This window comes from Monodon monoceros, unplaced genomic scaffold (assembly GCF_005190385.1).
Source record: "Monodon monoceros isolate NGI ecotype Baffin Bay Population unplaced genomic scaffold, NGI_Narwhal_1 Super_Scaffold_21, whole genome shotgun sequence".
NCBI classification, from domain to species: domain Eukaryota; kingdom Metazoa; phylum Chordata; class Mammalia; order Artiodactyla; family Monodontidae; genus Monodon; species Monodon monoceros.
The window spans coordinates 41,406,947-41,432,582 of record NW_021703778.1 but is presented as its reverse complement, the minus strand read 5'-3'; the positions used below and the strand labels follow the sequence as shown (position 1 = coordinate 41,432,582).

Sequence of the window (25,636 nt, the reverse complement as noted above, 5' to 3'; positions counted from 1 at the left end):
ATTTAATGCAATTTGTTACTTACCAAGGCAGGGGGGTCTTTGGTTACAGACGAGCCCGTGTGAGTCGGTTAGGACTACAGGTGGGTTTAATGATGCTTCCTGGCCATGCCACGGTAGACGAATGGCGTGAGACAGGGAAGAGCCTTGTGCTTGCCGTGTCCTCCACTAGGGGAGGTAACCCAGCATCCCTGGGAAAAGCAGAAAGGGAGGAAGATCCCCTTTCCAGTGCCCTTCATCTTTCTGTTTCTATGAAAATAATAACTTACGTAAATGTGCTTGTGGGCTCTTGTGTTTCTGACATCATCGATTCATTTCTTTGCCAGCTTTCCTCATTTTGCCGTCCCAAATTCTATTGTATTCATTTCCCCATTGAATCATCTACAAGCCAAGCTCCTTTTAGGCAGAGAGGTCTAGGAGTTGCATCGGGTTGCAGTGGGTTGGCATCAGGCCTCTCCCTCCCATGCTGGGCTAGTGGCAGAGGTGGAGAAAGAAGAGCCAGGGCCACTGCCTCAGCTACAGGCCTCTTGAGATTGGATCAGGGCCTGGACCAGTCTGGAGGGGGATGCATGACAAGAAGCCCCAGAACCCGTGCAGTGTGTGACCTCCACTTTGTGGGCAACAGGACATCCATTCCAAGAGACTCAGGAAATTTTTCTCTCATTCCACCCCTGTGAGGCCAGGGATTGTGGGAAGCCACAGACTGACTTGTCAGCAGGGGAAGCATGGAGAGAGCACATATATATCCATGCATGAGTTCCTTACTTTTAAACGTTTATAACAAAAGATTCCAGTGATAAATGATACTGTTAGAATGTATTCCCTTCCTACAGGACTTACTGTTGTGCATTTGCAAAACTAAATCAAGCCTTTAATTTGCAGACACCTACTGTTTTGTGTGTTGAACACACAAATTCTATTATAATAGAAACTGAGGGTGCATGATGGGTTAAATGAGTAAGATACATCCCATCCCTCAAGAAGCTCTGTTAGGAGAGATAAAGGAATGAACCACTAGTTGGCATCTGAGTCATGGGAACTTAGGGAAGGAATCATCTCTTGTTTAGGCCTATATATACCAGTGTCCCTTCTGTTCACTTTTGGTGGCATTATAACATCAGGCATGAAGTGGAGTTCTGAAATGTCTCACCCAGGGGATTTTCCCCTGTTGACAGCCTTGCTGGCCTTAAAATAGGGAGCTCTTTTCATTCCAGTTCCAGAAAGTGATGCTTGTGTTGTGATTGTTTTGCCATGGAACAGTTCCTGTCTCTATCACCATTGTACACAACGCAAATAGGCTGTGTTCCTTCCTAGGAGTCATTAGGTTTCCCTAATGGGATGATCTAGAGGAAGAAAATAGAGCTCTGGCCCTCCTCCCTCATTAATGCTGCGTCTGCTTCACATCAAGCTCATTGAATTGTTTTTCTCCTTACTTGAGACTGTTCTTTCCTCCTTGACTCAGGAAGAGGATTTAAATCCTGGCTTTCTTGACGTGGGACTTTAATACATTTGCTGTTAGAGCTGAACCCGCCTTGCAAGCCGTGAGCAGAAATGCTGTTTCAAGATTGGCACATAGTATGGACAGTGCTCTGAGGTTTGCTTTATAAGTCGAAAGACTGTGTCCCGTAGGCTTTGAGAGTTTGTCATTGGCGCACTCCACCTGCATAGCCCCCCAGGCTCGATAAAGCCAATGGAGGTTCTTAAGAAATGCTGGAAACACTGAGTACAGATGATTGACATCTGCTGCTCAGTGTCATAGTGACCATGTGTCTCTACCTCCTCACTTTGGTTTTGGTGTCATACTGGGAGCTCCTGTTTCAGCTGTCCCTGGAGCCGGTGAGGGCTGGGGGTGGAAAGCTCATCAGAGCCTAATAATGCTTAGTTTTCTCATCTTTGTTTTATTCCCCATGGGGACCTTTATTGCCACATGTCTATCTCTTGGCATGGCTCTTCGTTTAAGTAAAAACAAGATAACGCATGCCCTTTCAAGAATCATCTCTTGTTTAGGCCTATATATACCAGTGTCCCTTCTGTTCACTTTTGGTGGCATTATAACATCAGGCATGAAGTGGAGTTCTGAAATGTCTCACTCAGGGGATTTTCCCCTGTTGACAGCCTTGCTGGCCTTAAAATAGGGAGCCAGTTTTTTCATTCCAGTTCCAGAAAGTGATGCTTGTGTTGTGATTGTTTTGACTCAATCTTGTTGTTTTTTTTTTTTTATTTTAGACTTAAGAGTCCCCATGGGTTACCTAATTCCAGCCACTTATTAGTGGACAAACATGAAGGTGCCCTGAAAGCGACTGATGTGAAAAGTTGTCTTGATCCTTCCTCCGTAAGGCTGGTTAGTGGGAACATGGAGCAGGAAGGAGGGAGGTAGCAGAAAGGAAAGGGAGGATGAAGGAGAGCTTTAATGTGGGGGTTGAGAAAGCAGAAGGGTAACAAAACATAAGCCTCCTTACAGCATCTGCAGCTGAGCAAGCTCTAAAGGCGTGGAATGGCAGCAGCTGTGAAAAGACCCAGGTTGTCTCATTCTTCTAGCAGTTGTTCATATAAGTTCTTACAATTTATCACCCCAGCACAGACTGGGGAAGATGGGATTATAAAATGAGATATTAAAAAAAGAAGGAAGGCTGGCCGATTTCTCTTCTGAAAAGGATTTTATCACATAACCAATTAACTTAGTCTAATGGAGGGAGATAATTGCACAAATCTAAATAAGTAGAAAGTGGGAATTGTCAAAATATTTTTGAAAGCAAAGGTCTAACTTTTAGATGTACAGTTACTCAGGAAATTTCAACAGCTGTTGCTAAGCAGAGGCACTGCTGGGCCATCTTTAATGTAATAGACAGCACTTTAAATATTGGCACTTGTTTCACAAAACAAATGTTTCTTTAGGAACTTCTTTTTGATAAAGAAATAGTAGTAAGACACTTGACAAATGCTTGTCATTGATTTTACATTTTTAAACATTTTAACAAGGTGGCCTCTTAAAGGGATATAACTCCCCCCCGCCCCCCACCCCGCATCCCCCAAATGTATATATGCTCTGATGACCACAGTGGGTAGCACAGGGAACTCAGCTCTGGCAGGAAGAGAAAAATATATGAAGTCTTCGACCGTGTCTTTAACTTCCATTCCTTAGAATTATGCCTTGTGGCTCCTCATATTACCTGCCCCAGGAGTGAAGAGCCACCGTATAATTAGATTGCAACATTTGCACTCTGTGGAGGCTCTGACAAGTGAATCTTTTTGAAATTGCAGAGTTTTCAGATAGCTGGAGGTAAAGCCTTAAGTGCTGGTGCTTCCATTTGGAAGTCTTTGCTGTAGTATATTTCTAAAATACCTATGTATTTGACTGGCTTCTTAAATACTGAACAAAATTTATCCTCTTCTTGATGGCTTAAGAGTATCATTATGGCTATCATTTGTTGTGTAATAAAGATGTACATCAGTGGGCACTGATCCTACTAAGCAGTCCAGAAACTTGGATGAAAGAGTTACTCATGTCAGTTTACCTCTTGGTCATTTGCCTCAGTCTTTCAAAAATAGAATGAGACACAGTCGGCCATGTGGTCTATGAGAAAGTGCCTTTCAGCTAAATTCATTCACACATAGACCATGGAAACAGTCTTTTCCTAAAGAATTTTATTTGCCCTTCAGAAAACCATCTCTGCTTTTCATTCCTGCTGTAGTTACTCTTAATTTATCAGCTTCATTCAGAATATTGGGAAATTGTTTGGGCCTCGCTTCACATATATAAAACTGAAGGCATTGGCTTTCATATAGTCTCTCTCTATTTTTCTTTCTTTTTTAAAAAATTTATTTTATTGAAGTGTAGTTGATTTACCGTGTTGTGTTAATTTCTGCTGTACAGCAAAGTGATTCAGTTATACGTATATATACAATTCTTTTCCATTTTATTTTCCATTGCGGTTTATCCCAGGGTATTGAATACAGTTCCCTGTGCTGTACAGTGGGACCTTGTTGTTTACCTCTTCTATGTGTAATAGCTCGTATGTGCTATGTAACCCCAACCTCCCAGCCCACCCCTCCCCCCACCCCAGCAACCAGAGGTCTGTTCTCTGTGTCTCATGAGTCTGTTCTGTGTGAGTCTATTTCTGTTTCACAGATGAGTTCATTTGTTGTATTTTAGATTCCACATATAAGTGATATCATGTGAAGTTTGTTCCCTTTCTGAGTTACATCACTTAGTATAATAATCCCTAGGTCCATCCATGTTGCTGCGAATGGCATTTATTTCGTTCTTTTTTATGGCCGAGTAGTTAGTATTCCATTGTGTGTGTGTGTGTGTGTGAGAGAGATCTTTTTTATTCATCTTTTGATGAACATTTAGGTTGTTTCCATGTCTTGGCTATTGTGAATAGTGCTGCTGGGAACATAGAGGTGCATATATCTTTTCGAAGTACAGTTTTGTCCGTATACATGCCCAGGAGTGGGATTGCTGGATCATATGGCAACTTTATTTTTAGTTTTTTGAGGAGCCTCCATACTGTTTTCCATAGTGGCTGCCCTAGTTTATATTCCCACCATCAGTGTAGGAGGGTTCCCGTTTCTCCACACCCTCTCCAGCATTTGTTATTTGTAGATTAATGATAGCCATTCTGACCAGTGTAAGATGGTACCTCATTATAGTTTTGATTTGCATTTCTCTAATAATTAGTGATGTTGAGCATCTTTTCATGTGCCTGTTGGCCATCTGTATGTCTTCTTTGGAGAAATGTCTGTTCAGGTCTTCTGCCCATTTTTTGATTGGGTTGTTTGTTTTTTGTTGTTGAGTTGTATGGGCTGTTTGTATATTTTGGAAATTAAGCCCTTGTCAGTCGCATCATTTGCAAATATTTTCTCTCAGTCCATAGGTTGTCTTTTCATTTCGTTTATGGTTTCCTTTGCTGTACAAAAGCTTCTAAGTTTGATTAGGTCCCATTTGTTTATTTTTGCTTTCATTTCTATTGCCTTGGGAGACTGACCTGAGAAACCATTGGCACGATTTATGTCAGAGAATGTTTTGCCTGTGTTCTCTTATAGGAGTTTTATGGAGTCATGTCTTGTATTTAAGTCTTTAAGCCATTTTGAGTGTATTTTTGTGTGTAATGTGAGGGTGTGTTCTAACTTGATTGATTTACATGTGGCTGTCCACCTTTCCCAACACCACTTGCTAAAGAGACTGCATACAGTCTCTTAAGCTAGAAAGCTTTCATCCCAGACTCCTTCTTCTTAGCACAAATCAAAAAATTTTTTTTCAGTCAAATTTAACTTATCACTTCAAACTTCTGGGTTAGATATTCATCTTTTCTCACCTGGACTCTTTGGTTTCCTTACCACTAATCTCTTTCTGCCTTACAACTCAGCAGTTCTTGAACTTTTTGGTCTCAAGATTCCTTTATACTTTAAAAATTCTTGAGCATTCCAAAGAAATTTTGTTTATATGAGTTATATCTTCAGTTATTTACCATATTAGAAATTAAAACTGATACATTAAAAATATGTAATTCATTCACAGTAACATAGTAAACCCACTACTTGTTAACATAAAGAGCATATTTTCATGAAAAATAACTTTTCCAAAACAAAAACAAAATTAGAAGAGTGACATTGTTTTACTCAAACTTCTGGCTCAGTAGAAAACAGATTCTCATATCTCGTATTCATTCAGACTGTTGCAATAGGGAAAATCCAGCCTAACACAGATATATGCTTGAAAAGGGAGGAATATTTTAATGGTTTTCTCAGATAATTGTGATATCCTTCTTTGATACTAGATGAGAATTGACAAATGGTAAGTTCTGAGAAGTTATCTGTAGTGTGGAATGTGAAATCATATCGCTGAACTTTCTGTACTCTAGCGCATTAAAAGCCGCTTGGTCTATCTTGTACTTTGAATGGATTTTTTTATCCATGCATGATTTTCTAACATCATGCATTGGTCATTTGGGAAATGTTGATTCACAGAATAATGCAACTCTTCCAAATGTTGAACATTTCATTCTACAAATCAGAAAATCATGTTTGGTAGTATCACCACCAATCTCATCTGAAATGTCTTTAAGTATTAGTAAATTGGCAAGTTCACAGTGGCAGATACAGGTTTTCAAAAATCTCATTTTCCCTTGCAAGTCTGAATTTTATCATCAGCAATGAATACTGCCAGTTGCTTCTTTTGAGAAACAGGTTCACTTTGTTCATTTTCAGGAAAATACGCAAGTTCTGAAGAGCCATGCTTCGTTTGCCAGTCTTTCTTTCAAATAAAAATGTTGTTCCATGACAAAAGTGTCTGCGTCAGCTCACAACTTAAAACAATTGCACAGGTGATTTTCCTCGACAGCCGTAATAACCTCCATGACAGAAGTATTTTATGTCTATTTCCCATTTGTCGCACAGAGTATCAAAAGATGAGTATCTAAAGCTTGAAATTGAATGATACTAATAATGTTTACAGCTTCATCAAGGACATTCTGTGTGAAAATATTTCTTTGTTTTTCATACTATGAAGAATATAGCAGCTGCTGGTTCACTTTGGTACCGCTGAGTTGGTTTGTGCTAAGGCCTGTCAGTGCAAATGTCAACACAGCAAAAGGGCAAATGACATCGTAGGATTACTGTGAAAATAGTTTTGACCCCACAGATGCCCTGAAGAGGTCTCTGAGCCCCTGAAGGTTTTGCAGACCACGTGTTGAGACCCGCTGCTCTGGCTCATGTTAGAGATTCTTGCTAAACTTTGTGGCGTGGCATGGACTTCACAGTCTGGCTCCTGAGATTACTCAGACGATACCGTCAACTCTGCTGTTCTGTTCCACAGTCCAGCTGCCAGCCGCGCCAGACCCCTCTTTATCCACGAGGTATTCTCTGCCTGAAATGTATCCTTGGAGCCTACCTGGGTACTTACTCTTGGATTCTTTAAGACCCTTCTCAGAAGCGCTGCCCCGTGCTGCACTCCTCACTCTCTCAGGCCTCCTGCATACCCTTCTCTCACCATCTTTACCCTCTCTAGTGCATTGGGTGGTGGAACCGTGCTGGGAACTGTGAGGCCTGCGCAGTAACGCACCTCCTGATAGGGGCGCTGCCTTAGCCATGTTTCGTGGGCAGGGACCTGCCACGGTGTCTCACACACGATGGGCATTTACAATGTAGGATGCCTGGTGGGTATCTTGAAAGAAAAAGAAACACAGGAAGAACTTTGGCAAGGCAGCTTTCTAGTTAATTGACAGTTTTCTTGTAGGTACAACTTCAGTGGACTTTACCTAAGAGTATACTTCATTTATCAGTTTCTTTCCTTTAGGGCACTGATAACCTTTAGTAGTTCCCTTTCTTTTAAAATTGTATGTCCTATTTTCATAGCAAATATATTGGAGGCTTTTACATTTTGTTAGTTCAGCTTAAAAATGGTTTAATCAATATGGCAGGAGTTGCAACTAAAAACTAGGTGGAGAAAAGGAAGTTCCTCATTGGTTACCCATTAGTATGACTATTTGGGATTGAACCTCTATGTAGAATTTGGAGAGTTGCCTTTGTAGTGACACAGAATAGGTCAAAGCTACTTTGGGTTTATCGGTAAAAGGTAAAAGGCATAGAGCCATTAGAATTCAGACCCAGGAAAACTCTACTTGTATGAAAGAAAGATAGTAACAGTAAGCCATATTAAATGATACTGTAATACTGTGCTCTTTTGAAGACTACTGATATTATTATCACATCCTCACAGGGAAGCAAAAGAGAAGTATTAATAATAATCTTATAGATGGCAAGTTGCAGGGACAGAGCAAGGCCTTTTCTGTGTCCTTCCTGCTCAGTGCTGGGGACTCAGGGGGTGACCATCATAATACTTTATGCTCTTACCAGTTACTTACACTATCTTCATGGATTCCCTGGTTTGTTAGATGTACTGTCCTTGACATAGTGCACAGCCAGTCAGTGCTGTGCAATCTTCTGAGCCATTAAACATACATACATATGCACACACATATTTTTGGAGAAATTATCAAAATGCATCCATGAAACTTGGTCCTGAATTGACCGTTGTGTGCACAGTATGTATATTTTTAAGTTTCGAGGGGAACAGTTTTTTTCTCTCTTCAGGGTTTATATTAAAAACATTCACATTAGTTTTGAAAAGAGACATAGGCATATTTAGGAAGGTACTGGGATATCAGTTGGTTAAAAATTATGAACAAATAGGGGCTTCCCTGGTGGCGCAGTGGTTGAGAGTCTGCCTGCCGATGCAGGGGACACGGGTTTGTGCCCCGGTCCGGGAGGATCCCACGTGCCGCGGAGCAGCCGGGCCCGTGAGCCATGGCCACTGAGCTTGCGTGTCTGAAGCCTGTGCTCTGCAACGGGAGAGGCCACAACAGTGAGAGACCCGCGTATCGCAAAAAAAAAAAAATTATGAACAGATAAAATAGTAACCCCAAAATTAGTATGTATTTAGTCAGACAGATCTCCAGCATGGATAATCTTATAGAGCCCACCCAAACTGCAATTTTTATTTAAAAAAAAAAAAATTCAGGGTAGGGAGAGAATTCTGTTCTTTTACTTGCTGATTAAGTTCTGACATGTCCCATTTATTGATAAGGTCTAACTAATGCCATTTGTTTGTGGTGAGCGAGTAGATCCCTTTTCTCTAGTGTGTGTCTCCATATCAAAAATCCAGGGGTTATATACATTTATGAATAAAGGAGCTTCTGAATCTAGGTTGCCTGCACCAGTTTGATCTACTCCTGAGAATGGGTTACCTTGCCTGAAAGTTCCTCTTCAAAGAGATGGATATTTATTCATTCACATAGGAACCATTTGTTGAATGCTAAATAAGCCCCAGAACCTATAGGAAAGCCAAAGAAACAGATGTCTCGGTCCAAGAGACTTGTACAACAGGTACCCAGGTAACTCTGATAATCTGTAATTTAAGTGTGATAGGAGTGCTAACGCAGTTCTAATAGAGTTGGAGGAAGGACAGGGCCAGTTGTTGTTGTTGTTGTTGTTTTTTAATACAGAATCACATTTTAAAAAATTATTTATTTATTTTGGCTGCACTGGGTCTTTGTTGCGGCATGCGGGATCTTTTAGTTGCAGCATGCAGACTCTTAGTTGCGGCGTGCATGTGGGATCTAGGTCCCCGACCAGGGATTGAACCCGGGCCCCCTGCATTGGGAGCATGGAGTCTTACCCACTGGACCTCCAGGGAAGTCCTAACAGGCCAGTTTTTTGACTGAGGTGTTCAGTGGAGGTATCAGGATGTGATGGCATTTGAAGGGGTCTTAAAGACTTGACCGGTTTTGCTTCTGTGGGGAACAGGAGGACAGGGTCCAGGACGTGGAGGCAGCCAGATGTCACAGCTAATCTGAGCACAGTAAGTTGACTCGTGTGACTGCAGTGGAAGAGTTTTCCAAGGAGAGGTGAGAGGAGAGACCCGAGAGGCTGGCATGGTGCTAGGCTTTCCTCCCAGAGTCACCTCCAAGAGCCACATGCTGTCTGTCCCGATGGTGACACTGGGTGGGGACTGTTCAGGGACACTTTGAGTTCCATCCAAATTAGGCACTTGGGGATTGGCCAGGAAAAAAATCTATAAATATCTGTCTTTTACTTCTTTCCCTTTGCTTCAGATAAAGAGGCTTTTTTTCTTTTTTTTTCCCAAGGCTAACTCTTCCATTTGAATTCCCAGTCCTATCTTGACCTTAAATTTTAAAGAACTGTTTCTGTATAGAACAGCTTGGCATTCAGATGCATAGTAGCTCCTTTAGTCTTAGCTTCTGGGGCAGCTACCTACCTTCTCCACTTATCAGAGGAAAGAGAACCTAACTTTTCCCTCTGTCTTCTTTCCTGTCTCATGATACAAAATATTTTCAGAGGGAGCATGGTGGTCTGAATCAAAGCAGAGGTGTTTTCTTCTTTCAGCTGTATCTTAAGTCAGAATTTTCAGTTACTTGTTTTTTTCTTATATGCTCCCTTGTAGGCTGACTTAAATACCTCTTTAAAAAATAAGGCAAAGATGTAGCGATGATAGTAAAATAAAACATAGCAACTAATACTTATATAATACTCATGCCACAGGCATTATACAAAATACTTTATGTGTATTCATTCCTGTATTCCTCATAGCAACATTTTTCTTTTATCAATACTGTATGTCTTGGGACGTCCCTGGCAGTCCAGTGGTTAAGACTCCACCTTCCAATGCAGGGGACGAGGGTTCAGTCCCTGGTTGGGGAGCTAAGATCCCACATGCCTCATGGTGCAGTCAAAAATTAAAAAAAAAAACAAAACTATATGTTTTTATTATTTTTATCTCCTGACAGTAGTGTTAAAAAGTGGGTTTTCTTCTTGAAGGATTTTTCTCTTTTCCCTTTGTTTTGTCTTTTGGACAATTGATATAAAGAGCAAGTTATACCTCTTCATTTTTTGGGAAGGCTTGACTGTACTGGCATGTGTTTGCCTGGGAGGGATGAGGGATGTCTTCCATGGGAAATTGAGTCATTTTTTGGCTTGTCTGACTGACTGACTGTGCTAGAGCTGTTCTTTTTGCTGTGAAGTGAAGAAAAAGAATAAGTCGGGTGAGGAAAGTAGCACATTCTCATTTTATGTGAGATTCAAATTTTTCCTAAGGATATGGTTATTTTAAACACAAGTTTTCATGTCTGGCCAGGATTTTTATCCTTTAAATCTAGAACCTCTTTTAGACTACTCACCCTTTGTGTATGGTTAACAGTGACAAACACTTTTTCTCCCCTGTAATAACTGAATCTGGTCAGCCTTTTGAAAAGCCTTAGGGTTATGATTGTGGTAAGGAACAAATGCATCATCAGTAACTCAGCCAGCCTTTGGATGTCTAGTACTGTTTTTGGCACTCTGGGAGAGATTTAAAAAGTACCTGTTGCCTTTAAGGAAGTCGCCATTCTACTTAGAGTAAGACTAACACGCAGCAGCAGCAGCAACAAGGAAGAACACAGGACAGAGCACTGTAAAGTCACTGCGGCAGAGTCTAAGGACCACCTTAGTTCACAGTACAGCGTTAGAAGGAGAGTTAGAGCAGGCAGAGAGCCTAACTAGAAAAGTGGGATTTGAAGGATAGATTGTGGTTAAGGTGGAAGAGACGCGGTAGGGAATTCCAGAAACCACGATTGTCCTAAGAGCCAGGGTTACTGGGGTAGGAAGAAGCCCATATCCTAATTGTGGAACCTTGAGAGATCACCCGTTTACACATCTTGAGGAGTGACAGCAAATGAGGTTGGATAAGGATCATGACATAGTATGATATCCAGACAAGGGAGATTAGACTTGATGAGGCTAGAGACTTGTACAGCCTTTCTGAATTACAGCACAAATCATACCGCTTCTGTGCTGGCACATCTTCGATGGCTCCCTGTTGCCTCTGAATAGAGTCTGAACTTTTTAGCACGGCGTCATATGCTTCCATAATCTAGCCTGTGAATGCTTTTCCAGGCCAGGGCCATAGCACTGCTCTCACAGGAATCTGACGCAGGTAGTAGACGGCTCGCTCGTCCTCTGTCCTCCCTGTTGCGCATCAACGTCTGCACCTTCTCTCACAGTCTTCATTTGGGATGCCTGCCTCCTCCCTCCCATTTTCTCTCTTTCTGTCCCTTTATGTTAAACCACCACCTTCATGAAACTTTCTGCCTAGTCAGTTTAGTCAGAGACCTTTATTCCTTGCTGAAACCCTACATTTCATTTGTACTACCCATGCCGTCTTATATTTCATACCATTGCCCCTGCTATGTTTCCTTGAGGTCCCAGAAATGCCTCATCCATCTTCATATCTCTCATAGCACCTCACAGAGCACCATAACTTCGGCAGAGATTTAAATATTGTTGAACAGATAAATAAATTTGGCTAATATTAGCTAGTTGGCTACTAGTTGGCCATGACATGCTGGTGATGACAGACTCCCATGAGGAAATTCTCGTCCATAATTGTCAGTGTTGTTTCCCTGACCTCATTGCCTTTGTTTTATAGAGTGAGGTTTGTTCTTATTTCCATAGATGATCATATGGAAAGGGAGTTTCTTACTTGCTGGCTGTTCCTTCTGTTTCCATTTCCTCGCCAAAACACTGTCTGCCCTGCTTCCCTGCTCTAGCTATTATGAAACCTTTGTTCATATTCCTGACGAAGATGCAGTGTGTGCACTCCAGTGTTCTCTTTTGGTCTCTGTGACAGGATCTCTTGGAAAGAATTGAAAGAACGGGCATAGAACTCACTTTGTGTTAATGGTCCTTTTTCTCTGTTAATGCTTCATTTACTTCTCAGAAAGTTTTTTTGTTTTTTGCGGTACGCGGGCCTCTCACTGTTGTGGCCTCTCCCGTTGCGGAGCACAGGCTCCGGACGCGCAGGCTCAGCGGCCACGGCTCACGGGCCCAGCCGCTCCGCGGCAGGTGGAATCTTCCCGGACCAGGGCACGAACCCGTGACCCCTGCATCGGCAGGCGGACTCTCAACCACTGTGCCACCAGGGAAGCCCCTCAGAAAGTTTTTTACACACTAAAGTGTTTATTTCCAGGTTAGCCATCCTGTAGCAACCATATTTTTATGATTCACTAAGGCACTTTGTCTGAAGGGTAAAATGTCTTAAGAAAACTGGAAAAAGCGAACGAAGTGCACAGGCAGAACTTAAATTTTCCCCTGTGAAATGGTAGAATATTGAAATTCAGCTTTCATCACTCTACTGCTGCACCAGAACTTGCCCTCACCAAGCAAGGTCCATGAAACATTTACATACCAAAACCCAGGTCTCTTATTGGCTTGACTTTTTCACAACATTTGGCACTGTTTACCATTCTTTCTTTCTGTTTCCTCGATGCCACATCTGTGTGTTGACTTCCAAATTGGTGTGCCCAGCCGCAGCTGTTCTCCCGAGCTCCAGACACAGATGTTTATGTTACATCTAAAGGGAGATGTTCTTGTAGTGATCTTGTGATTCCTCTATTCTGGCACTTCTCACACACACTATTGTAACTATTTAATGTCTGTCTGGTTCTCTGTTATATTCTCAGTGCCAAAAACAGGTGTTCAATGAATATTTGTCTAATGATTGAACGAATTTCATTTACTGAAAAGCTTGTTGAGGATTCAGGACAGTGACACATGAGAAGTTGTAGTTTACAATCACAACATTATTATGGATTTTCCATGTAAAACTTCTTGGTTGTTTAAATTGTTACCGATAGTAAATTTGCCCTTTTTAGCGTCCTTAAGCAGTCTAGGTTTTTAAAATACTAATGTATTTTAAAGCCACATTCCTTGGGAAACTGAAAATTCAACCTAAAAAATTAAATATTTACAAATCATCTAGTACACTTTAAACAAGGAAAGATGTAAAGTGAGTTTTACAATAAAATCACAAGATTATAGTATGGAGGAGACCTGTTTCGACACGTCCAACTAAGAAAAGATACGAGAAGTGACTTACTTCACCACAAGCTTATATACTTCTAATGGTGTGGTATTCATGTTAAGGAAGCCAGTTGGATCTTAACCATCCCAGTGTACTCAACACCAGAGGGTTTTGTTTTGGTGTTCGCATCACAAGAAGGACACCGACTAACTGAGAGCCCTCAGTCGGGTACCCTGTGGCATGAGGAACAGTTGTGGGAACCATGATCCAGAAGAGAAGCTTTGAGGAGGGTAGCGAGTGGTAATAAGTATCTTCAGATGTTTGAAATGCTGCCATAAGAGGTAACTAATGTTTGTTCCCAAGAGGAGAACTGGGAACAGTACACCCATTCATTCTAAAGGAGACCTAGAGAACAGTTGTCAGTATCCAGAAATCTTTTAGTCTCTATGCTGGATGTGTTCATTCTGATTATTATAACATATTACCAATAGTGAGAAGCTATTAAAAAAATTAAATATCAAGTATTAAAATGTTGGCAAAGAAGTTGAGTCCGTTGAATGTAATGACACACTTTTCTACCTGTACTTTCTAAAATTAGGAACCATTTGTCATTTTTATTGAAAAAATAAAATCTTTTTCTATCCTTTGGCATTTGTATAAAATCAAATGTAAGAATGCCAATAATACGAGTAACGAATTCTAAGTTTTCTTTCCTCAAATTTTAACTTACATTTTCTCCATGATAGTTTCATTTCTTTCAGTTTAGGGGATTACTCAAGGCAAAATAAGACGCATATGGAAAAAAAGATCTACAGAACCGAGTTTAATGCAGACTCATTTTATTAGCTGTGTGACCTGATACAGCTGACTTATCTGAGTGTGACTTTTCTGCATCTGTAGACAGTGACGTTTCACCCTGTAGCTTTTTATGAGGAATAAGTGAAATTGTACATGTGGAAGCACATGGCATACAGGAAGCACTCAGTGAATGTTGTTATTAATAAATCTTGCCCCAGAAGACCTGTCCTAGAGGTTAAACTATCCTATCACCACTTTTCCAGATGAATTCTGATTCGGCTTTCTCCCTTTCTCCCCTCCTCCTGCCTTTTATTTCACCAAGTTGTTGGTAATTTTAGTAAAATTTAACATTTGTGTGCTTGTTCCACGAGACCTATTTCCTGTGAGGAGCACAGGTTGGTGAAGAGACATTTTTAAAGCTTTGTCTTGTCTTACTTCCATCTTAATTACTTTTTGCTAATGTTATTGTTGTCAAACAACCTGCTGCTACCAGCTAAATTGTGTTAAGGTTTCTTCTTGAAGAAGTCAAGAAAGGGTTAAAGCAGAGGAGCTGCCTGCTGCTGCCAGATGGTAGTTTGAGGAGAATTGCTGGTTGACCGGTTGCTTGCCCTTTAGGCCTTCCCCTTCTCCTTTATTCTTTTAACCTTCTTGGAACCTCCAAATCTGGGAGTGGAAGAAAAGCCAGGGGAGTGGGGGCCCTAGGCCTCCCTCTCCTGGACCAGTAGTGCTTAAACACCTAAATTGAAATGAAAAAGGAAATCCTCGCTGGAAACAATGCAGCTGTTGTAAATAATTCCCGTCTTCTCTCAATTACTCAAACATCTTATTTGGAGCAGACTGTTATTTTAAGCAGACTGGAGTTGCTCACATGGAGGCTATAATAATAAAAATAATACAGTGTTTTATCTATATTTTAGTAAACTTTGCTACCAACAAATGTGTAGCTCTGGATGACTCAGTATTTTTTAAGTTAGTGAAATCATAGGTTAATGAAAATTGTTGACTGTGGTAGATGTTTCCTTCCTTTTCATTTCACATGAAAAGTGGAGGTGGAAAATATAATTAAGCAAAAATATACTACGTTTTCTACAACAGATTTTGAGAGAATTTCTCAATCCCTTTTTCTTTTTCCCCTGCCTCTTCCCACATCCTGTGAGCTATATGGCAAGTGATAAAGATTTGTTAGTCTCAGACTGACCATATCCGATCAAGAAGGAACTTCAGATACGATCTAGTGTCCAGCCCTTCTCATTTTCCAGTTCTGGAAACGCAGGTCCAAGAGTCAAAATAATTATCCCAGGATGCTCAGTGAGATAGTGGCACACTTAGGAATGGAAAGAACCTTTGATGTTCACCTTGTGCTCCTTGCAGAGACAAAACTGATCATTGGTGGGTCTTTTAGCCAGTGACATGCTACTACTTTATGTTCACTCTGGGGTACAGGACAAATGTTTTAGTAGCAGTAGACACCCCTCTTCCCGCCCCAGTGCTTGCTGGCCTTTGTGTTCTGTTTGGCTCTTTCATATACCCACTAAGTGGTGTCCTAATTCAGAAACCTTGCTGTGAGACTTTAGATAGGGTTCTGCCTTAACTGAAACAAAAGGAGCCAAGTAGAGTTGACCCATAAGAATGCTGAAATAATTTGGGTAAGGGTTAGACCTTAAGAGTTAAATATCAAGGGAAAATTTAATTCATGAACAGAAATGCTCTAGTTAACTTCAAATGCATAAAATATTTTTATACTTCATTTTCTGGAATCCTTAAGAATATATGTTGGGCCTGTGGTATGAACAGACTTTAAGCACTTGAAGCTTCTATTGAAGAACGTAGGGCTCCTTGTTGTGGCTGGAGAGTGGGATGGAGGACACAGAAAGAAGGGAGATATAATTAATTTTGTGAATAATTACTACTGTAAGAGGTTGTAAATAATAAACATATTTTACTACAAGTTCCCAAAATTAAAGAAAAGGAGAATATTCTTAAAGTGAAAATTCATAGGTATCAGCTCTATGGTTTGGATGTAAAATGATTGGTTTCTGTGTTTCAAAATCCTAACAGAGTAACTGTTCAGTGGTTCCAGATGTTTTTGATAAAAACTTGGAATTGTCACATCAGCAGCAAAAGCACTGGACTATAGACTCAGCCTTCTGTGGAGAGTGCTGAACAAATCCATAGGGGAAAGCAAAACAGACTCTTCCCCCCACCCAGAGTATGTGTTCCCTACCCAGAGAATTTGTTCTCCAAGAAGGAACAGAATACTCAAGGACAATCCAAATCCTTTTAATATGTTTATGTGTACAGAAAAAGTAGGAAGTCTCGATTTCCAGCCTGTAGCACAAAGCCAGCAGATCATCCGAAATACAGAAATTAATCTGTTTGTCTCAAAACAGTAATCTCGGCCATTTCAGACAATAGTATAACTTTGAAAGAGGTTTCTAATTATATAAACTTCTTGAGGACAGAGACCTTGTTCTTTGTTTCTTTTGTTTGCCTTTGCTGCAAGGCACAAAATATCTGTTAAATCAATATAGATTATTTAAGTCAGGAGTTACACGAGGTTGGGAATAGAAAGGCTCCGTGGTGATTAAAGCATCTATGATCCTTAGGGAGATGCCTGGAAACCTTGGAAGCAGGAAACATTTGATTCTAATTAAAACAGAAGGGAGCAGCAGTGAGGAATAAACCATACTGAGGACAGAGGGGTGGCAGCTTTGTGTTTATATGGGGAGGAAGGAGAGTTCTAAATTATTGCTTGGTGAAAGTTCATACAGAAAAGATAATAAACTATCCATTTTCCCCTACACTAAAGCCTAAAGGACCTTTCGATTTGTGCCCTAGACCACATAGTTTCAGAGTAGTTGTAAATCCCCGGACAGGTTCCCACCCTTTTGGTAAGCCTGAGCTAGAATTTTATTTACGACTTTCTAATCTCTCTCTAATCATCTGTTTCTACTGTTTCCCATCATCACTCTAATTAAAAGCAACATCTGGTTCGCTGTCCACGTTGGTAGCATCACAGAGCTAGGCTCACCGAGGGCGTGTGGGGAAGGGGAGGGGCTGTCTACCTCCCTGCGGTGGATGGAACAGTGTGGGACTGGGCTCAGCGGCTGCGGTGTGTTAGGTAGAGGGGGAGATGCGTACTAGCAGGATTCGCTGCCTTGCTCTCCTTTGAGCTGGTTAGCTACTTGAATGCGTGGCCAGAGGAGATGGTGACTCATCAGACCTTCTCTACCCCTTTCATAGCTCCTGGGAAGCCTCTTCGCCAGCTCTGTTTGTGATATTGACAGAAATTTAAGTATTAAATCTCTTTTTTCCTTCCACTTGTGATGTTTGAGTCCCCTCATTCACACTCTAGCCAAGGACTCCTCTGGCCACTTGAGGAAAATGCCAGCTGCCTAATGCTCCTAGAAGGAGAACATCTTTGGAGTTTTCCTTTTTCCACTCTTCCCTTTTTGTCCCCCTCAGTTCCTTCTCCTCCTTTCCCTCCCAGATCATTTATGACCCAGGTAAGAAAATGAATTCTAGAACAGGTCTGCCCCTGAGAATCTTGGCTAGGGTGGGGCTGGAGGGCTCTTGGATAATAAGAGAGCGGGCGCACAGTGCTAGAGCCACACTCTGGGCTCAGTTAATGTGAGTGGTGGCTTTCAAGGGGGGAAGAAGTCCCAGCCAGGTGACTCTTCTTAGCCACACAACGTACTGACGCATGTGCCTGTCATTCTACTCCTTTCCTCTAAAATTTTCTTTAAAGTGCTCCTCCTACCACCTCCCCATCCCTCCCTTCCTCTCCGCCAAGAAAAAAAAGCTGACCTCTGGATGATTTCTAAGCCTTGTCAGTCACTTCTGGAACCCCTTCTGGATCCTGGAAACATAGCCCTGAAATACTGGCTAGCATTTTTCTCATATTAAATCACTGACTTGCGTTTGCCAGGGAGATGCAGTGTCTGCCTTGTGTAGTTTCAATTTCCCCAATTTCGTGGAACAGATAAGTGTGTTGAACTTGCCTGTGGTGTTTAGGATGACACCCCCTCCCTTTATTACCATACCTCCCCTGACATCAGAGCGCTTGGGGTACATCTGGAAATGCCTGACAGAGCCTTTTTCATAGGGAACAGCGTGAGGAGGAGAAAGGGGAGGAGGAGGAAACGGGTTGGAAAAGGAAGCCTTGTTTTTCCCTTCTTCGTCTGTGGATGAATCACGTTCCCACCACTGCCATTAGGTTTTCAAGCCTCCGAAGCTGCTGGTGCAGGGCTGAAAGGGCAAGTAGTGATGTTCCTGAGAGGCAGGGAAAAGGGGTGAGGAGTCTGGGGTAGGGAAGGGCCAGCGCCCAAGAAGGGAGGGAGCAAGAAGGGAGGAGTGGTCTTTTTTTTTTTTTTCCCCTCCTTTCGCTCTGCTGTCATTAGATATTTTCAGCTGAAATCAGAAGCAAGCCCTACCGCCTGGCGAGCAAGAGGCTGACTAAAGACTCTTTACTTTGAACAGAATCTCAGAGCTTCAACTTTTTTTTTTTCCTGTAAAGGAAAAATTGATTTTCCTTGTCTTTGTTTTATAAGCAAGAAGAGGATTTAATGAGAGAGTTTTTTCCTATCATCCCTTCAAATTAGAGTTGTCTTCCCTTCTTCACTCTTTCTTTTTTCCTGACAAAGTACATACTGGATTTTTATTGCCTGCTTTGGGCTACTCCACCACATGCGTCAGCCGTTATGTGTAGCCAGTTAATTCTTAATTTTTCCACTGGAATTATCGCCAGTGATGGAAATGGTGTGTGCTTCTCTTTCGGTCAAGATCTGCCTAAGGTATAGCATCTGGAAGCATTTATTGTTCATATTATGAATTGTAAATTGTAAATTCATCATCCCAGTGCTCTGAAGTTGGCCAGGAAGTTCTCAGTCCGTTCAAGGAATTGGGATTCTGCTTGGTTTTCTTTAATTCATTTTTTGACCCTTTGAGGCTTTTCTACATAGAGAAGTCTGGAAGTCATAAATCCCCTTCAGCTCACGGTAAGAAATTTGGAGCTCTGGACTTGCGGGAGCGCGGTGCTCCCCCAGGTTGACAGTGGGTACGTCTCCTGCATCTTACTTCCTCTCTTCTGCATTTGGACAAAATGTATGAACGGCACAAGAGGCGCTACAGCCTATGTGACATCTCCAAGGTGGACAGGACTGTGGACGTGGTGTTGCTGAAGGTAAGGGGCCACACTCCATCCACTCCAAAGCTCTCAGGCTCTTCTGTCTCTGAATCCAGTAGCTGGATTCCCTGGCCCCCCTGTATTGGGAGAATGGCTGAGAAGTGTGCGTGTGTGAGCAGTGGGGAGTGTTGGGTTGGGTTGGTGATTTTAAGGTTCTTAGCAGAATATCTGAACAGAAACAGTGGGGACTTCAGAATCAGCATTGAGCCGCTTACTGTTTCAGTGTCATTTTACTTGCTTTAAAATGGATTCTTATGCTCAGGAGAACCTCATACTCTTGAAAATCACAGACGGAGAAATTCACCTTCAGAGTTGCCCTTTCCTCAGATGTCTGTGTCCCTCTGTCCCTGTCATCCCCACCCCTCTCCTCCTAACCCCAGGCCCCCATCTGGGGGGGCGGGTATCTTTCTCTGTCAGTCTCTCTCCTTCTGCCTCCGTCTCTTTGTCTTTTGCCCGAGTCTTTTCTACCTGTTGTTTCTGCCGTCTCTCCTCACAGCTCTGAGGGGAAAGATAGACAGTACTTATTTCCTTTGGAAGGATCTCCAGTCAGTCTATTAAAGTGGCAGAGTGGCCCCTTTGGCTTTGTTTGACTGCTTTTCAGGTCTAGCCTTTGAATGTTAATAGCTGTATTTGTTTGTTTTCTCCCGGTAGTGATGCTGGGTGTCTAAGCAGGATGGGGGCGGAGACTCTGGATGGCTGATTGCTCGCAGAAGGCATCCTTGAATCTAAAATTAGCAAGGACTCCTCCAGGCATAAGATGGGAGTCTGGGAATGTTGGACGACTCAAGGAGCACTTTTTGGAAGTTTAGCAATTTTCTGGCAAAGGCAGGGGAAATTGGAAGCCAAGCAAGTGCTTCACAGTTGCCAAAAAAACCTCAGTACCTGAACTTGTGAAGGTGTGGAGTCAGGGGAGTCCAGGCAAAGTAGTAATGTATCGCCCTGGTCAGGGAAATAGTGGAGCTCTTGTACTGATTTATCAATTCAGTGTATTACTTGAGACTCCTTAATTCTTTTCATTGGTCCATTGAGGCCAAGAAACGGCTCAGAAGGCTAGACACAGAAGTCAGTGAAATAACACTACCATGCTGGACGAGGGGCTAGGTGGAGGACTTGTGACTGTGGAGGGAGTGGCGTCTGTCCCTCCATGATCGCTGTCAGGTGGTGGTTTGATATGCCAGGCCGAGGCTGAGAGCAGTGGGCAACTTGGCATTTCGAACTTGATCCGAGATATTATTCATTTTAGTTTCTCTGAAATGTGATTTCCGCTGTGAAATCACAGTGATGTTTTAAAATTTTTGACCTCATGTTTAGGAGAGACTAGTTTTTAGAACCTTTACATGCTTGACTCTTTATGATTTTACCTGTCTGGGGGAAAAAGAAAGAAGGAAAAGAGGGGAGGGAGGATAGAAAATCTCAATCTGAGTATCACAAGGAGTATGGTACATTTAAAATAGTGCTAAAATGTTCAGTGCTCTTCACTCTCATGGGGCATGAAAGCCCTCAGGAATGGGGCTAAAGTAGCACAGGCTTATTGGCCTCGTAGATGCTGTTTTACAGTTTTAACAAAACACTTTTATGTATGTTATTTTCTTTGAGACTGACTGGTCAGGCAGCAGCGGTTCCCCCGCCCCTTCATATGAAGAGATTGAGGATTCTCCTGAGCCAGGGTGAGGAACGTAAAGGACTTGAGTGATGTGATTTTTTTCCCACAAGGCCACAGCTAATAAAGGACATAATTAGGTTTTTTTTAGATGTACCTGTGTTTGTATTATTTTTTTGCACCATACGGCCCTTATGCAATGAAAGATTTTCACTTCTCAGAAAGTAAGCATTTATTACAAATAAGTAAACACAAAGAGTCCTGAAAATACGCTATTTTCAGTTTGAAATGAGGCGGGTGAGTTTGGTTCTGATTCTTTGCTTTGGAGACAGAGAAGGTGACATCACTGAGAGCTCTACATGAAAACTATATTAATGACCCGTTTGATGTCAGACGTGCTAGGTCCAAGGGGCACACGGGTCTTTAAAGTCCTCGTATTGCTTAAAGACAGGCAGTAAATAGAGAAACAAAAAGTACAAATTACTGTTAGCGATTTGATAGAAATAAACAGTGTGTTCTGTGGGAATAATGGGAATCGTATTTCAGATAGAAGATCTTTCTGAGGTGCTGACATTTAAAAAACTGTTCTCTAGAGGATAAAGAGATGCTGGAGCTATATACCAAGGGAAGGCATTCCAGAAAGAAGGAACGGCAGATACAGAGGCCCTGAGGTAGGGAAGAATGGGTAGGGCCATTGTGATGAGAAAATACTGAGCAAGCGGGGTGGAGTCATAAGCAGGCCCTGGGAGGGCTGGGCCTTGACAGCCATGGTGAGGAGTTTGCTTTGCTTAGATATGTTACTTCTCTATTTTTTTAGATCATTCCGGCATGTGGGAGTCACTTAGGCTGCCATTATGGTAGTCCAGGCATGTTGAAATGGCTTTGTGGTCTGAAGTGGTAATAAGTGGATGGGTATGAGATACAGGCATTTAATTTTTACATCATTCCTAGTATTTGTCTCATTTTACATGTGGAAAAACAGATTCGGAGAGTCAGTAATTTTCCAAAGTTCTCACAGCTCACACATAGTAGGTAATAGGATGCAACCCCAGATCTGATTGTTTTCAAAGTTCATGTTTTTTCTTGCTACCCTAGGTCTCTTGAGTCAGCCAGTTCCTCTTATTACATGAATATGTATATCAATTTTTATTTATATTTATATGTATTTTTAAAAATCTAATTCTTCTATCGGAAGAAGTCTTAGAAGTTATCATAAGCACTTTTTTCCCCAGTGCGGGAATTCGTTCTACAACACTTTGGACAGGTGCATGATCTCATCTAAATTCATTTTGCCACACAATTTTTGGAATGATTTTTAGTCATTCAGAAGTGGTCTCCAGTTATCTTCCATTTTGAATTTGTGTCTTTAATCAGTGTTTTTGAGTATAATTGCTTTACAGTGGTGTGTTAGTTTCTGCTTTATAACAAAGTGAATCAGTTATACATATACATATGTTCCCATATCTCTTCCCTCTTGCGTCTCCCTCCCTCCCACCCTCCCTATCCCACCCCTCTAGGTGGTCACAAAGCACCGAGCTGATCTCCCTGTGCTATGCGGCTGCTTCCCACTAGCTATCTATTCTACGTTTGGTAGTGTATATATGTCCATGCCACTCCAGTGGTTTTTTTTTTTTCTAAATAATTATATTGGGTGTATAGGCCACTTCAGTTCTCAAGTGATCATGTATATTTTCTCACTCCTTTTCTGTGGAAGATTGCTTTATTTTATAGTAAGGAGTTTGTAATTTTTTCGTCTACTCACTATATCTAAACAGTGTCCCTCATTCGTACTAAATGCGCAGTAAGTTTTGTTAATTGAATGAGTTAATCTTTTAATATTTGTTCATGTTATGCAAACTATACTTAATGTGCTGATGAGACGGGGGTAAGAACAGAGAGATGAATTATGACAGTCATCACAAAATTTAGATTGTGAGCCTATCCCTTTGGTATCACACATTTACAACTCCAGTCCCTCCCATTGGCATCTGAATAATTCACTGTAGATTAACTTCAAGATTCTGATCCTCTTTTATATACCCATACTTTCTTGGGCTTATTCCACATTCTGATCTGTTCCCTTTGTCAGTTCTGTACAGTTAGTTTCATGGTAGCTTTTCTGCATCAAAGCCATCTCTTAGGATTTCCCTAAGGCTGGGCACACTGGTCTTTATCCTCAGATCAGCTCTTGCTTCCCATCATCAGCCCCCAGTATCCTCTGAAATCTTACCTCCTTTCTGAATTTTTTTCTAAATAATAAGGTGTAGGTTGATAGTATCCTTTGGTCACCCATGCCACCATCCCCCAGCCCAGTACACGCATACACACTTCTCTTCCTCACCTTATTGGTTACCCCTCTCCCCCAGTGCATATATGCCTTCTGGCTCTAATGATCAATAAGTGGTTGGTAACTATGAATCATGTGCACAGAATGGGATAAGGAAGAATTTTAATTCTTGGCAGAGGCCCTTTGGTATCAACATGCCCATTTTCCTCAGCATCCTTCAAAAAGCTAGTATTGACCTCACAAGTTGGTGAATGATAGGACCCTTTGTCTGACGCGGTTCAGTAGCTAACTCATGAGCGCATTGAGTAAGAGACCACTCCTAACACATGAGGATACCAAGTATCAGGAACTTACTGCAAAACTAGCATACCAGAAAGAGGGGAGTTGGAATCTAGGATTAACTGCTGACTTAAACTGATTTTAGTACAGGGACCATTTCTGTTTTACTAGTTTTATTACTTTGGGTACCTGGAAAAACATTGCCTACTAATAATAACATGATTTTTCATGTTACTGATGATTTATTGAGAACTTACTTTGTCGCTAATAATTCAGAGTATCAGATGAATGGTTAAAAGATTTGCAACCACGTTTTGCGTGCATTGAGTAAAAATGTTCACGGAGGAGGATGACCCCCTCCCCATCCTTGATGTTTGGGCAGGCCACCTGACCTCATTAGTGAAAGCACAGAAGGAGTAGTTTGTCTTTAACTCCAGTGTCATTTTCCAGAGAAATACACATCCTTTAAAAAGTTTACTTGCTCTAAGACACTTCCATGCTGCTTCAAACAAAAGACATAAGGAGGCTAAGGATTGAAGACAACTATGCCTGTCTGCTCAGTTACACTCAGATTCCCTGAAAAGACTTGGACTCAAGTGTTGGCTTCCATGTCCGGATGGAGGGGTTTTTGCTTCCTTTTGTTCCAGCCTTGTAACTCTGGCTAGATCTCCTGAGACAGTTGCAGAGGAAGTAAATACAGGCAATGGCTGGGAAGGCTGGGTGTAACCATGAGCTGTATTATTAGGATGTTCAGATATAAACAGTAGCAGAAACACTGCCAAAAACAAGAGTTCTCTCTCCACTGAAAATATGTACAACTCTATTTTCAGACTGATGGGAACGCAGCTTAGGTGTGGTTTAGATAATCACAAGGGATCCCAGGCTTCGTGACAGGAATGAAAAATTACCAGGATGGGTCGACATTTCTTTTGAATTAACTTCTCTTATCCCGTGTTCCATGTGCACTATAACTCACCAGGACTTTGGATGTTCAGTACTTGTAGTGTCCATGGTCTGGTTGTCATGGAGATATAACGTGGACAGAGGACTAAGTTTGTGTTTTAGCTACAGAATCATAAATGGAGTCAGAGCCAGCAAGTGGTTTTTGGTAACTTATTCCTCCAAAAGATGTGAATATTTAATGGCAAAATCTCTGTTTTCCTCATTTCCAACTACTTGATAAACAAAATTTCAGAATCATTTTGAACTGTTTCCTACCCATTCAATCAGTTGCCAATCCTGTATTTTGCTAATAATTCAAAGATTCCATAGGGCAAAACCTGGATAAAGGGGCTTATTATTAATCATTATGTTTGTTTTTCTCTTAAGCTCAAATTATTAGCAGTCTCAACACTGCTGTTTCTTTCTAGTCTGTCTCCTAATTCTGCGTCTCAACACTGCTGTTTCTTTCTAGTCTGTCTCCTAATTCTGCTGGCGATCAGAATCTTCTTCCAAGCCTAGTCTCAGAGCTGGCTAAGAAGAGTGTCAGTGGTACAGAGAACCAGGTCATCATCCGGTAATATAGAAACCTGAGTCTTAGAAGTCACCTTTTGGAAAAGAGACTAACATGAGAAGAGGTGTGTTAGCATGTATATAATCAGGGCCTGGCATTTTCTCTGGCCCATATCAGGCACTCTGAAAATGTTTAAGGTGGAGCAACGTAGTGTGTGTGGCCTTTAAGTTATCTCATTGTGTGAGTGAGAAACAGGGGAGTTGTTGAAAAATAGCCCCAAGACCAGGGTAAATTTATCTGTCACATCAGTGATTCTGAAACTGGGCAAAAAGCGGGAGAGATGTTTTGTAATCCAGTTTATATCTTAAACAGCTTACTTATATATAATAAGCACAGTATTTTTCACACATGAATATGATCTGCTTGGTGTTGCTATTACTGTATACAGGATGTGGTTGAAAACGCTGATACATGTTTTGACATTCTTTCCACACTCCGTGCATAAGGAGTTTGTCTTCTGGTTAATGGCATTGACCATGATTGGTAGCATCTGGCCCAGATTACCAATGCTCCTTCTGACTGTGCGGCTTCTTTTCTCTAAACAAGCTCGCTTCTCTCTAACTGCTGCACACTCCCTTTTTTTGAGGGGGGGGGAGGGGTCAGGAAAATATACAGAACAT

General features: G+C 41.6%; 1 protein-coding gene across 7 annotated transcripts in view; it reads left to right on the top strand.

Annotated features, from left to right (window-relative positions):
- Positions 1-25,636, top strand: part of AKAP13 (A-kinase anchoring protein 13) — a 338,024-nt gene that overhangs the window by 205,346 nt on the left and 107,042 nt on the right. Inside the window, exon 1 of one of the 7 annotated variants that reach the window (XM_029238792.1) lies at positions 16,490-19,334. The exons of the other annotated variants lie outside the window; for them this stretch is intronic. Within the exon in view, the coding sequence (XP_029094625.1) occupies positions 19,254-19,334 (81 nt within the window). The 5' untranslated portion in view covers positions 16,490-19,253. Of the gene's footprint in view, positions 1-16,489; positions 19,335-25,636 lie in introns of those variants that run through there. 7 annotated transcript variants of the gene reach the window in all.